The following is a 14,386-nucleotide window of genomic DNA, read 5'->3' as shown; positions in this document are numbered from 1 at the left end:
ACCATTTCTCTTTTGATAAAAACTTTTATGAATAATGTCTTCATTATTTGAAGATTCCTCACTCACGTGTTGCCAAAACATAAGCAACAATAGCGGCAGCTTATATTTTCTGAGGGTTTGTTCTCTGCCAGGCTTTGTACTGGCTACTTTCCATGTATTATCTCATTTAATCCTCACAGTAACTCTGAAGTGTAGGTGCTGGGTTTTGTTTTGAATTCCTGTTTCCAAGTGAGAAGACTAAGGTTCAGAGAGTTTTAATAATCTGCTCAAGGTCATTCAGTCAGTATAGTAGTGGGCCCAGAAGATAGCCTGGATTAGAGCATCCTCCCCTCCCCTCGTTCCATTCCCCTGTATCAAATGGAATAGCTCTCTTTTTATCTGTTTTACAAATGGGGCCTCTACCTTGGTTTTCTTTGAAGTCTGGCTTTTGTGACTAAAGAATAATTTGAAACTCCAGGCCTGCAGAACAAGTTTGACCCTGATGCAACCTGTTCAGTCTCATGCTCTCCCACCATTACATGTCCCATTGTGTTTCTGCCTGAAATGCCCTTTTTTCTTTGCTACCACTGAAAAATTGTTATGCATCTCTAAGGCATTTTCCAAATCTCAAGGTAGAATGAGTTACACTTTCTGTGTGTTCCTCCTACATGATGTCTGTCCCTCTGTCCTACCAGCAGTGATAGTCTTTCTAAGTAGTGGTTGACAAGTCTTTCTCTACCACTGGAGTGAGCCTATGAAGAAGTTGGAGTAGGCCTGCCTCCTCCCTGGAGCTCCTCTATCTGGCCGAGGATCTGGCACGGGCTCTCAGTCGCTACTTCATAAGTGAATGCATGTCGATTGTTGAGTGGATGCTCAGAAGCAACTGGCTGAGTCCAAGCCTGGAATACAAACTCCAGTATATACTCACAGAATCTCAAGAATGCAAGATGGAGATGATCAGATGTATTAATCACTAGTTTGGAAAGGAATTAAAATATTTCTACAATAGAATATGTTTTTTCCAAAACAGATGTGCCCTCATTTCATGAGGAAGTAATTAAGTGTATTTGATTAAAACATTCATACACGGTGTCATTTATTCAAGGCTACTATGTTCTGCTGATCTTATTGGTACTTTACATATGTTATGTCTACTTATCCCAATGACCCTCTAAGTTGCCTTTATTATCCTCATTTTAGAGATTAGGAACCTGAGGTTCAGAGAGATAACTTGCCCAAGGTTAGTCAGTTTCTGAATAATAGATGTGGGAATCAAACACACCTGTATCATTATAGAAACAGTCCTTTCTATCACCCTAAACTGCTTCTGGTCTTTATTTAGATACCATTCAACTCAGCACCCCAAACCAGCAGACTTACGCCTTTCTTCCTCTTAGCTCTTCTTATGCCCAGCATCCCCTCCCACTCTTACCTTCTCTCCCCCTCCTCACTGTACCCCCTCACCATTTCCTTAGAGTATTCTTTTGATTATTGTCGCTGTATTTGTATCCTGAAACTGTAATATTTTGTCAATGTCAATAATAGCTGGATGCTATTATATATGGAAACTGGTATTAATAGTTTAGCAATGCCACATTTGCATTGATAAATACAAAATAATATATTTTATTAAGGCCAAATTACATAAATTGTGATTTTTCTTAGAGCCTTTTACTCTAAGATTTTTTTGATTCCAAAACTATTTTTTAGAATGTGTGACTTTTTTTCCATTTAAAATATAAATGTAACAGTGTAATGAAAAGGAAGTAGGTTAGATAAAATGTTTTCTTTTATTAAAGTTTGTCTAACAGTAGGATACCTATTTCAAATTATATATGAAATACAAGATTGAAATACTTTCATAAGGTCTTTTAGAGAAGTTTCTTTCTTATAGACTTAGATTCATTTATTTTCTGTCTCTCCTAGTATTTCAGCAGGATTAAGTTTTTTGAATCAGTAGATCAAGTTTTAATTTTCCTGTTCCTTCCTTATACTGACATATGCTTTGGCAGAACAAAAAAGAGACCTAAATATGTCAGCATGATTTTTGTTCAGTGGATTAAAAACCATAAAAGTAATAAGATCTGATCCAAATCCCTAAACTCTTGACATGGTGGTTTTGTCCTTCTGAGTCCCAAGATTCATATTACTAGCTTTGAAAAGCTTTCTGCCTAGAAGCAAAAGTAATGGCAGCAGTGCATGATTTATTTTAAATAGATTACAGGGAGTAGGCAACATGGAGTAGTGGAAAGAATACAGGCCAGAAAGATCTGGGTTTGAATCCCAGTTATGTCACTCAAGTCCATGGGCAAATCACTTAACATCTGTAGGCTTCAATTTCCTCATGGGGAAATAGACTGTTAGACTCTTGTTTGAAGAATTGCTGTGAGGACTTATGAGGTAATACATTTAAAGTACCCGCTAGCATAGAGGTGCTTAATAATGGTAATAATCAGTAACATTTTTATTTTGAAGATATCTTTAAATAGTTGAATCCAGAAGGATATATTTATAATAAGCTGCATACTTTGTCTCAGAGATTCTCCTTTTTTCAAAAATTTTTAATTATTTTTTTCTCATTCTATCAGGTAGAGAATATCAGATAGATTGTCACTAAATCTTTAATACTTAACTCATTATTGTTTCACACTGAACATGTGCCCAGAACTTGGGATTGTCCCTAGGCAGCAAGAACCAAGGAGATTTTGAGGGTCTGGAAGTATATGCCAGTGTTGTCCATTTCAGGACCCTTGGGGGAAGGGGAATTTTGTCATATTAAGACTCTGAGACAGGTTAACCTGGGTTTGACTTTGCGTAAGATACTGACTTCTTTGGGCCTCATTTTCTTCACCTGTAAAATGGTGTTCATGATTTTACAAGACCTTCTATGTATGACATGGCTTATCAGCCTCTTTTCTGGTCCCTCCCTCTTTGCTATCTTTGCTCTAGCTAATTCCTCCAATGACACATGCTCTTTCCTTTGCCTGGAAATCCCCCCTTCCCATGCCTGTATTGGCACATTGCACCTCAGATCCTAATTTGGTCAGGGTAGGTTTGGCTGTGCTGTGGTAACAACCAACCTCAAAATCTCAGTGTTTTATGATGACAAAAGTTTATTTCTTGCTCGTGTTGCATGTTGGCTGCTGTTCATCAGTAGTCACTCGGATCCAAGCTGATAGTAACTCCATTTCAAGTTGTGCTGTGGTCAAGGAAAAAGATGTGATACAGCTCACTGGCTCTTAAAACTTCTGCTCTGAAGTGACATCTCTGCTCACATTGCATTGCTAAAGGAAGTTACACAGCCCACCTAACTTCAAAGGGGGTATGGAAATCTATTCCTGCTATGTGCCTGGAAGGATAAGAACCAGAATACTCATGAACAGACCTAATGACAACTTAGGTATCGTTTCTTCAGGGAAGTCTTCCCTTACTGCCCCCTCCCCAAACTTGGAATCAGGTACTCTGTGCTCTTGTGGCACCTTGCACTTCTCCACAGCACTGCTTACACTATCATATGAAAGTCTCTTTACTTGTCTCGCCAGTTAAGCTCCTTGAAAGCAAGATAAAGATCTGTTATGTTCATTGTACCGTCAGTGCCTTTGCTGGTTTGGATGTTTTATGTCCCCTAAAATGCCATGTTCTTTGATGCAGTCTTGTGGAGACAGATGTATTAGTGTTGACTGGGTTGGAATCCTCTGATTCCATGTTTCCATGGAGATGTGACTCAGTCAACTGTGGGTGAAACGTTTGATTGAATTAATCCCATGGAGATATGGACCCTGCCCATTCAGGGTGGGTCTTGATTTAATCACTGGAGTCCTATAAAAGAGCCCACAAACAAAGACTTCAGAGCAGCTGAGAGTGATGTTTTGGGGAGCAGCTCAGAGAGACATCTTGAAGATAGCCACTGAAAGCAGACTTTTGCTGACACTTTGGGGATACTAGCTCAGTGTTTGCTCCGGAGAAGCTAAGAGAGGACAAAACGCCCCAAGAGCAACATTTTGAAGAATGCACAGGAGCTGAGAGAGGAGCTAGAATACAACCTGGTATCAGCAGATGTCAGCCACTTGCCTTCCCAGCTGGCAGAGGTTTTCTGGACACCATTGGCCTTCCTTCGTTGAAGGTATACTCGTGTTGATGCCTTAATTAGGACACTTTCATAGCCTTCACACTGTAAATTTGTAACCAAATAAACCCCCTTTATAAAAGCCGATCCATTTCTGGTATTTTGCATAACAGCAGCATTAGGAAACTGGAACAGTGCCCAGCACTGGTTTTGATATATAGTAGGCATTCCGTTTGTACATTATGAAGAAAGGAAGGCAGGGAAAATATGCTATGCTTCTTTGCTGGGTTGTTGTAATGGTTAGATGTATAATAGGAATAATAATATCTGCCTCGTAAGGTGCTTTGTAAGGTTGTTGCGAGGATCGACATATAAAGTGCCTCTCCCAGCATTTGGTTTACAGTAGGCCCTCAATATGCTCATTGTTGTTCTAAGGATGTTAATAGTAAAAATAACTGACATTTATTAAGCATTTACAATGTGCCAGACATTACGATGGGTATTTTATGGAAATTAACTGGTGCAGTGGTTCTCACGTATGATGTTGTGACTCATGTTGTGTCGTGATTAGTTTTGAGGTGATTCACAAGTAATTTGTTATAACAGTTATGATTCTGAAAGTTGCTAGCGGTGATTTAGAGATGGTGCTATTTCTATAGCATCATCACTCATTTACATTGCTTTCTTAGTGGAAAGAAAGGGGTAGGGTTATAGCTAATACTTGCCTCCTTTTTTTTTTTTAAATTCAGTTTTATTGAGATATATTCACATATCATACAGTCATCTGTGGTGTACAATCAGCTGTTCACAGTACCATCATATAGTTGTGCATTCATCACCCCAATCTATTTTTTTAACGTTTTCGTTATACCAGAAAAAGTAAAAATAAGAATAAAAAATAAAAGTAAAAAGAACACCCAAATCATTCCCCCCACCACCCTATTTTTCATTTAGTTTTTGTCCCCATTTTTCTACTCATCCATCCACATACTGGATAAAGGGAGTGTGATCCACAAGGCTTTCACAATCACATTATCACCCCTTGTAAGCTACATTGTTAAAACAATCATCTTCAAGAGTCAAGGCTGCTGGGTTGCAGTTTGATAGTTTCAGGTATTTACTTCTAGCTATTCAATATATTAAAACCTAAAAAGAGTTATCTATATAGTGGGTAAGAGTGCCCACCAGAGTGACTTCTTGACTCCGTTTAGAATCTCTCAGCCACTGAAACTTTGTTTTGTTTCATTTTGCATCTCCCTTTTAGTCAAGGAGGTGTTTTCAATCCCACGCTGTCAGGTCCAGATTCATCCTTGGGAGTCATATCCTGCATTGCCAGGGAGATTTACACCCCTGTGAGTCAGATCCCACATAGAAGGGAGGGTAGTAGTAGGTTAGCTAGAGAGAGAGGGCCACATCTGAGCAACAAAGAGGTACTCAGGGGGAGACTCTTAGTCACAATTATAAGCAGGTTTAGCCTCTCCTTTGCTAATACTTGCCTCCTTTTATTGAGCACTTAAAATGAGCCAGGATCAATGCTAAGCAATTTATATGTATTATCTCATTTAATCTTCCTGTTACCCTCCTAAGATAGATACTGATATAATCTCCATTATAAAAATGGCAACCCTGAGGCCAAGCCAGTTATGCAGCTAATAAATGGCATAGTAAGGATTTGACCCCAGGTCTGCCTAGACTCATGCTTTTAAGCAATACTCTTAGTAGCTGTCCTCAGTTAACTCACCAGGAACTGTACTTGACCCTGAGCATGCCCAAGGGCATGTGTCAATGTGAAGGTCATCCACCGACAGAGAATAAAGTTAAGAACTGCTGAACTAGTAGACAGAGTGATGTTAAATTTCTGACCAGCAGTTATTGTATAAGATAATTTTGTTGAATGTTCTTTTGTCTTTTATCAGAGTAACCAGGGAACACAGGGAAATGCTGGTGAAGCTGGCCAAACAGAACACCAACAAAGCCAAAGACTCCTTAAGGAAGGTTCGTACTAATGCAATGAATAAACTGAAGAAATCAAAGGATAAGACCTCAGAGGACACCATCAGGCTCATAGAGAAACAGGTACTTTTGCCAGCAGTCCCGTGTTTGTTTATGTATATGACACAGGAAATCGCTTGTCCATGTCTGAGGTGAGGAAAATTAAAACAGAATACCCTGGTTCTTTATTCACATGCTCAAAGTGTGGTGATCGGGTTCCTGCTCTGGGTCTGGTCCTGTGCTGGACCCTAGAACTGTGGAGAAGGATAAGATGCCATTGAACTTTTACAGTGTTCCAGCTCTAAGCTGAATGTTTTACTTTATTTCATTTATCTTTGTCCTTGTAAGGCTGTGAGGTAGGTAGTGAGGAAACTGAAGTTAAAGAAGTTTATAACTTGCCCAAACAGCAGATAGGAGAGCCTACATTCCCTGCTCTCCTATCTGTTGTTGGTTTTCTGGGTACTAAGAAGTAAGCATTTAACGGTATTCTTGTTGTGTTGTGTAGTAGTGGCAGTAGAACAAGTCTTAAGAGAAGTACTGAGATAAAATAGTGACAGGGGTTGGGGAAGGTTAGAACAGCATGTGCAAAAGTGTCGTGATGTAAAAGAGCATTATTCAATTAGATGATTGTTGCTTGAACAACAGATGAGGCTAGGGAATGTATGGAGAAGACAGAATGGCCAGATCATAGAAGGTCTTGTATACCAGATTGAGGAGTTTGAAATTTAACGTGTCCAGAGGTTCCCACTTTGGCTGTGCATCTGTATCAGTCATCTGTGGCTACAGTAATGGTACCCCAAACTTAGTGATCTACAACAGCAAGCCTTATTTCTTGGTCTTGTTTCTATGAGTCGGCTACAGTTTAACTCAGGCTAGACTTGGTGGATTTGACTCCAGGTCTTGGAATGAATTCATATCTACTTTACCTGTCTCTCACTTACAGAGTCAACAACCTTCCCAGGGCGTCTTTTCATGGTAGCAGTAGACACCAAGAGCATAAGCCCAACTACTCAAACACATTTTAAGTGTCTGCTTGTGTCATGACTGTTAACATCTGATTGGCCAAAGCAAGTCACATGGGTCATGCCTAGGATCATTGAAGCAGAGAAGTAGATGTTAATGGAAAACTGGTGGAGGGAATGAATATTTATTAAACAGTAATTACTCCCACAGCATTGTAATCAATTGAGGAACCTTTTAAAAATACAGGTATCTGGGGCCACACTCCCAGAAATTGATCAGTCAGTCTGCTGTGGGACCCAGGACTCTGCATTTTAAAAACGCTCCTCAGATGATTCTGATGCAATAACTCTCTTGAAAGATTTTTCCATAGGGATAGATCAGATCTGTGTTTGTGAAAGTTGACTATGGTGGCCAGAGTAGAAACAGATTGTAAGGGACAAGACTGGATCACCTGAACCTAAGTGGTACCAGTGGCAATTGAGACAGGAGGATGGGTTTACCTGCAGTTAGGAAATAAACTTTGTAATGTTTAGCATAATATAAAGGGTTTGCCCAAAGCACTGAGCTCAGGAATCACCTTGTCCATGATAAAAGCATTAGTTCAGGAAGGTTGAACAGATGTGTGAGCAGGATGAGGAGTGAAGAGGGAAGAAGCAGGAGACAAGGAGTGCCGATATAGGGGGACATCTGGAGGAGGCCATAAATTGACTAGCTGCTCCCCTTTTCCTGGACTAGCGCTTAGACTGCTAGTCATAGACCAGCCACAACAATCACTGGGAGAGAATTTTAGATGATTCCTGGGCCTGCTCCTCCATTTTCTGATTCTGTAGTTCTGCCCAGAAATATGTGTTTTTAAAAAGCTCCTCAGATGATTCTGTAAAGGGTAGACATGGAAGATAATGATCTTGAAGTCTCTCAGTTTACCCCTGTATGAGTACTAGAGTTAGAAGGAGGTTGTTCTGCACTTAATTTCCAGTGTCCAGTGACTGTGGGAAAGTTACTTGACTCCTTGGAGTCTTTCTTCTATAAAAAACAGTTTTTCCTACTAATAAGTACCATCAAAAAATACCTGGACCCTAGATCCTCTTTCTGCCCTCTTCTTTCCCTGCATCACCTAAAAGAGGAGGTTTGTTCAGTAGGCCTTTACTGAGCACTAATCGGGTCTTATGTGAGTGGGCCATGCCTCCAGCTGAACCAGCTCCTTGTCTGCCTCCCGGGATATTCCAGCTCTGCAGTGGACATGTTGGCTTTGCTTTTGCATTGCTTCTGGGTGGTAAGCCCGTGGACCTCCAGGGCCTGCCGGGCACTCCTCACTCAGCAGGTCTAGTGTCTGCCTCAGGGACCAGAGCTCGCTGCTCCTTGAAAAAGGAGGAAGGATCAGATGAACCAGGGACACTCATAAAACCAAGAGTCTTATTAAAACCCACTAGACAAAGACCTTGTAGGAAACTTTCACTCATTAACACTGGCTAATCCTCTTCAGGTTAGACTACCTTTCAGTGCTTCTACGGTTGGTGATTATAATTTTTCCTAAATGGAAACAACTTTATTGTTTTTTCTAATATGAGACTAATACGTCTACTGTAAAGAAAAAAATGAAGTAATAACTGTTTGAAATCTCACCACTCAGAAATGACACTGTTAGCATTTTATTGCACAACCTTCCATAGATATAATATTACAAAAAAAGATCATGCTCTATATATTACACTGTATACCTTGGGTATCTTTTCAGCACAGATCCACTTAAAAGTTTGGGTAAGAAAATATGCAGGAGACAACCTTGTTTGCATTTCATTTTGTTCATTTTTGTTCTTTTTCCCAGACAGAGGCACTGATCTGGAGTCCTTGTGTTTTTAAATGGGCAAGCTAGCAGCTGATTGTTGCTTTGTCAAGCAGTTTTTAAAAAGTTATTTGTTTACTTTGTTCCTAATTATCAAAATAGTGTATGCTCATTGTTGAACATTTGTAATACAGAAGTGTATTTTTTTAAAATGGGGAAAAATTCACTCCATAATTCCACATCCCAGAAGCAGTTGCTCTTAACATTTGGAATATTTCTTTTTCCTTTTCTTGTTTTTAACTATATAGTTTTTAACATGGTCAAGAATATATAGTATATTTTGCAATTTTGCATCCAACTTTTAATTTTCTGTTTAGCACTAAAACCATTATCATTTTCTGAGGTCTCAAAAAAGTCGTAGTAAACAGCCATTCCTAAGAATTTGTCTTGTGGTTATACCATAATTCACTTTCGTAAGTCCTCTTCTTGGACATTTAATTTGTTTAAAATGTTTTTGTTATTATAAATCAGGTTGCAGTGAATATCTTTATACATAAATCTTTGTTGAGATGATTTCCTTAGGATAGAGTCCCAAGTGTGGAAGTACTGCAAAGGGAATGCATATTTTTAAATTATTAAAAATCTCTTGCAGGATTTTTGGAATATGTGTACTTTTAAAATATTTTGCTTTTCCTAACTCTTAACACTTTTTCCAGAATTTTTAATGTGAGCTTAAAAAGCTGTTTCTCTTGGAAGTACTGCTTTTACTTCTACACTCCATAGAAAATATTAATTTATTCTTTTTTTAAATCCCTACGACCTTTCTAGAGAATAATGTGGCAGTATATCCCCAAAGCCGTACTTTTCTGATTCAGTAACATAGGAATTTATACAAAAGAAATTGTCAGCATCTTATCTACAAGGATGTTGGTTGATACGTTTATAATAGTAGAAAACTGGACGCTGTCTAAATTTCTAACAGTGGGAAAATAAATTGTTTTGCACCCACTCAATGGGATCTGTATGCAGACAGTTATAAAAATATTTCACATACATGATAAAAATTTTGGGGGATTTACTACCTTTTTAAAAAGATAGGTTACAAAACAGTATTATAATATGGTTCCATTTTTATAAAGAAAAGTTATATGTACATAAAAAGATTGTTTATATATTTCAAAATATAATGGCGGTCATATCAGTTGATGGGATTATGAGCAATTTAAATTTTGTTTTTTGTGAGGTTTCCTTTTTTTTTTTTTTTTTTTTTTTTTAATTTTCCAAAAGTCTTTTGGGGTCAGGTTTTTTTCAAACATTATAAAAATGTTTCATCTTGGTGTGTGAGAATGAAACAGTTGTAGTTTCAGTCCCTGCAATCATGTCTGACCTCCACTTCTCAATACCTCGCACCCCAAACTTCCCAACCCCCAGCCCAAAGCATTTACACCGAAGAAGGTCCAGGGTCTTCCTGCTCGAGACTCTGACATCTGCCAGCCTGCTGTTTCACCTTCGCTTTATTTTGCCATAAATGGGTCTGCCGAACATTAAAGCATTTGGCAGAAACCACGGGTGACTCTGGCCAAGATCTTCTCATTGCTGCATTTCTCTAAGAAACAGAGCTGTTCTGAAATGAGTGATTCTGGGTGCTAGGGGGCAGAAGGAGGGAAGGTAATGTGTGAGGTAATGGGTGAGAGCAGCACCCAGTGGCATTGTGGCTGTTCTGAGCCAGGCCTCAGGAAGGATGACTTGTACCAGGCCTGTCTCAGTGGTGTACTGTGCGCTTCTGCCATTCCTTTTCTCTGGCCCTGCCTTTCATTTGTCTGAACTTGTAAGAAGAAAATGTGATGATGATGATGATGATGATGATGTTATAATCTTTATGAATAAGCGTATTATAACGAAAGAGCTCTTAATTTGGAGTCATACAGGCCTGAATTTAAATCCTAACTCTAATTTCTCAGCTGTTAAGGTCAGCAGATTGCTTCACCTTTCTTAGCCTTTGTTTCTTCATCTGTAATGGAGCGCTAGTGCCTGTTTCACGGGATTGATACAAAGACCAAATGATACAACATAGTTGAAAGTGGCCAGTATGGTTTGCTGGTCCTAGTTCCACTCCTCTCCCCAACCCTACAACTTTGAATATGGGGCTAAGATTGACTGTTTTAAGGACCTTCACGCAGCCTTCCTGGAATGAGGAAGGCTAGGCCAGGTGCTGTGGATCCCTCAAAGGGTGTAGGAGCACCAAACGTGCAGTCAGGGACAGGTGAGTTTTTAGCTCAGCCACACCACTGATTTATGTGACTTTGGTCAGGCCAGTTACTACTCTGTAAAATGGAGATACTAAAATTGCCTTACAGAGATTATGTGAAGTTGTTGGATTTGAATAAAGTAACAGGACAAAATACTTTTGCTTATTCTGAATTATGCAGCTGTCATGTAAAATAATTATTATTCACACTATATGGAAAAGGGATAATAATATTTCCTATGTTCAGAGTATTATGTGAAATAGCCCAGTATCTGGGACATTGAGTTCTCAGTAAGTGGGAGCTGTTGTCGTTGCTGTTAGTCATCATTATTTTAAGACATCTGATAAAGGTGGAAGAGATTTACTTACAGGCAGACCGTCCCCAAGGACACTTTGTGCCTGGAGTATGGTAGTCAATATTTTTATTGATTGACTAATTTAAAAAGAAGTTAGGAAGTGACAGTAAAAATCATAGTAACATAAACAGTGTTTACATAGCAAATGACAGGTTTAAAAGTACTTGCATACTCATGATTTTGTTTAATCCTCACAGCTACTCCCTAAGGAAGACTAGCATTTGCATTTGACAGATGAGGAAACTGAGACATAAAGTGGGGAAGAGACTTACACCCTTCTAGGAATCCCACCCAGAACCTCTGCTCTCCCTTCCCCCAGTTCCCTTTCCTGAACCCCAACTGCCTTCAAACCCACTTTCTCCAGAGGAGGCTGGCAGCCCTTATTCCTAGGTGGCCCAAGTTGCCAGCCTACAAGTGTTGGAATGCTGCCAGGCCCGATATAAGGCAGCTGCAGGGGTCAGAAACATCTTGGGTTTGTGGCTGGCTGAGTGAGGAGGGACCACACAGCCATTCCTAACCCAGCTGCTCTTCCAGAGCATCCATCAGCTCCAGGAGCTTTGCCTTCCCAGCTAAAGGAATGCACATCTGTTGCTATGGTGAGTGTCTGACTGCTTCTCTTCCTGAGACCTGTTGCTTCAACTCCTTTTTAGTTTCTGCTCTTTCTAGTGCATTTTCAGTTCCCATTTCCTGGCCAAGGTCTGCAAATAAAAATGTCAAACAGCCACTGTGCTGCTGAGCACACAGATCCTGGACACTGTGCTGCCCCCTTCCAAGCTTCCTGCCTTAAGACTTCCTACCTCAGCCATTTAGACATGGGAGGCAGGCCACAGCACTTACTAAACTGTGTTGTGTTGTTCATTTCTAGATGGAGTATGTGTTTATCACAGAAAGTTTGGAAAATATAGAAAGACACAGAAAAAAAAAACTTTAATAATAATTATTCATTTAGTAAATATTTCCTGAACACTTGCTATATACTCAGTCCTATGCTGGATGTGACCAATACAGACATGAAAATTTAAAACATTATCTATCTTCCCATCAGATAACCACTGTTAATGTTTTGGCACGTTTCCTTCCAGTTTTTAAAAATATGCATACACATTTTTTTTTACATATTTGAGATCATTTCTACCATGTATATACACAATTTTGTATCCTTTTTCTTTAATTCACATGGTAGCATGCGCATTTTTCAAGATAAGGAATATCTTGAAACATTGAAAAAAATCCTTTTTTTTCTGATTATTAAAGCAATCTGAGCTTGTTATAAAACATTCAAACATGTCAGAAATAAATATGAAATGTTACTCATATTTATACCTACTCCCCAAGAAATAGCCAGTCTCACCTATTTTTGATGACTATATATACTCAGCTACTTCCCCTTTGTATAACTTTAGATTTTCTGATTTTTCATTATTATAAATAAAGCTGGGATAAATGACTTTGCATATAGAATTTAGGAAAAATTCTCAGATCCTGTTCATGTCATAATTGCTAAGTTGAGAGGTTTTGAGGTTAAACAGTATGAACATTTATATCAGTTTGAATTCCTGTCAATGATATATGAGCTTATCCATTTCACCGTAGTATGCTGGTATTGAATATTGTGATTAAAAACCACAACATCAAATTTTGCTATGATAGATGAATTGTATCTTTAAATTTGCATTTCTTCAAATGTCTGTTAAACAATTTTCCATGTTTGATAACCAGATGTACTTCATCTTTTTTCAAGATATTTTTCTCTGCTTAACTGTTAGGATCTTAATTTTTTTCTTATTGATCAGTATGAGAACTTTATGTAGCAGAGTGTGTCAGGTATAGAAAATTCTAGGGGCACATAGAGTTCATTAAATTTACATTAAATTTACATTATCTGATTGGCTTCTCTGTATCACATTTGATAATGGTTAAGAATTTTGGGCTGCGGGATCAGACTACCTGGGTTTAAATTTTGTCATTGTTAACTTTCTAGCTGTGCTAGATCCTGTGATCTAACTGCTTTAGTTTCCTCATCTGCAAAATGGGGTTAGTATTAGGAATTAGGAATCAGTAAGAGTGAGTTTATAAAATTCTTAATTCAGTACATGACTAGGACTCATTGTGAGCTTTTGTCACTATTCTTATTCCCCAGATAATCTGTTCATAGTTCTGGAATATTTATCCCCCCATCCTTTTCCACCCTCAGTTATCAGGTGATCTCATTTTGTGTTTCTGCAGATCAGCCAAATGGCCGACGATACAGTTGCAGAGCTGGACAGACTCCTTGCAGTGAAGACCAAAGAACTCCTTGGATGAAAGTCTACCAGAGGCCAGCAACGCTGTAGAGTTCAGTTCCTGTGAATCTCATGGCAAATCGAGACTCTCTACCCCATCCGTACAGAAGGCTGGTACTGGGCAGTTGTTGCTCTTTATGAGACCCAGCTTTCCACTGGGGCCCCCAGACTTGCTCACTCTCTTCCTAACCCCTGCCTGCCCCATTCTGCTCTGCATCTGCTGACATGAGTGGCCCTCAGAGAATATCTGCAGAGGGCCTTTACTCAAGACATTATCTTGACTGACGTAGCCAAGAGAATAGGGCCATTGGCAGTCTTAGCACCGCCTGCTCTTCATTTTGGAAACCTTTCAAGCAAGCAGTCAGGCTCTATCCCAACTTTGAACTCTGCTTGGGTTAATGTGGGCCTTCACCTATGACAAAGGTTACGTTTGTTAGATGCCCATTTTCACTGAACTATAAAATCTAAACAAATTGGAAAGAATAAAAACCACAAAGGAAAGGATGGAGTTGGTTTGGATTGATGATCTCTAACGACCTATATATAAAGCAACCAGGGCAGTATTTTTCTTTTGCCTCTGAGTCTTCACCCATGCTTTCTCTCTGCCCAGAACATTCTTTCACTCCTTCTCACCTGGCCAGTTCTGCTCATCTTTCAGATCTCAGCTTGGATATCATTTCTGGGAAATCTTTCTTCTCCCCCTAACCTAGGGCCCGT

At 39.2% G+C, this 14,386-nt stretch overlaps 1 protein-coding gene across 3 annotated transcripts in view; it reads left to right on the top strand.

The window, feature by feature from the left end:
* Positions 1-14,170, top strand: part of MRRF (mitochondrial ribosome recycling factor) — a 66,297-nt gene extending 52,127 nt beyond the window's left edge. For all 3 annotated transcript variants that reach the window (XM_037851337.1, XM_037851339.1, XM_037851338.1), the window contains 2 exons: positions 5,962-6,121; positions 13,614-14,170. In XM_037851337.1, the coding sequence (XP_037707265.1) occupies positions 5,962-6,121; positions 13,614-13,691 (238 nt within the window). In that variant the 3' untranslated portion in view covers positions 13,692-14,170. The remainder of the gene's footprint in view (positions 1-5,961; positions 6,122-13,613) is intronic.
* The last annotated feature ends 216 nt before the right edge of the window (positions 14,171-14,386 follow it).

This window comes from Choloepus didactylus, chromosome 10 (assembly GCF_015220235.1).
Source record: "Choloepus didactylus isolate mChoDid1 chromosome 10, mChoDid1.pri, whole genome shotgun sequence".
Classification (NCBI taxonomy): domain Eukaryota; kingdom Metazoa; phylum Chordata; class Mammalia; order Pilosa; family Megalonychidae; genus Choloepus; species Choloepus didactylus.
The sequence above is the reverse complement of the archived record's forward strand: the minus strand, read 5'-3'. Positions and strand labels throughout refer to the sequence as shown.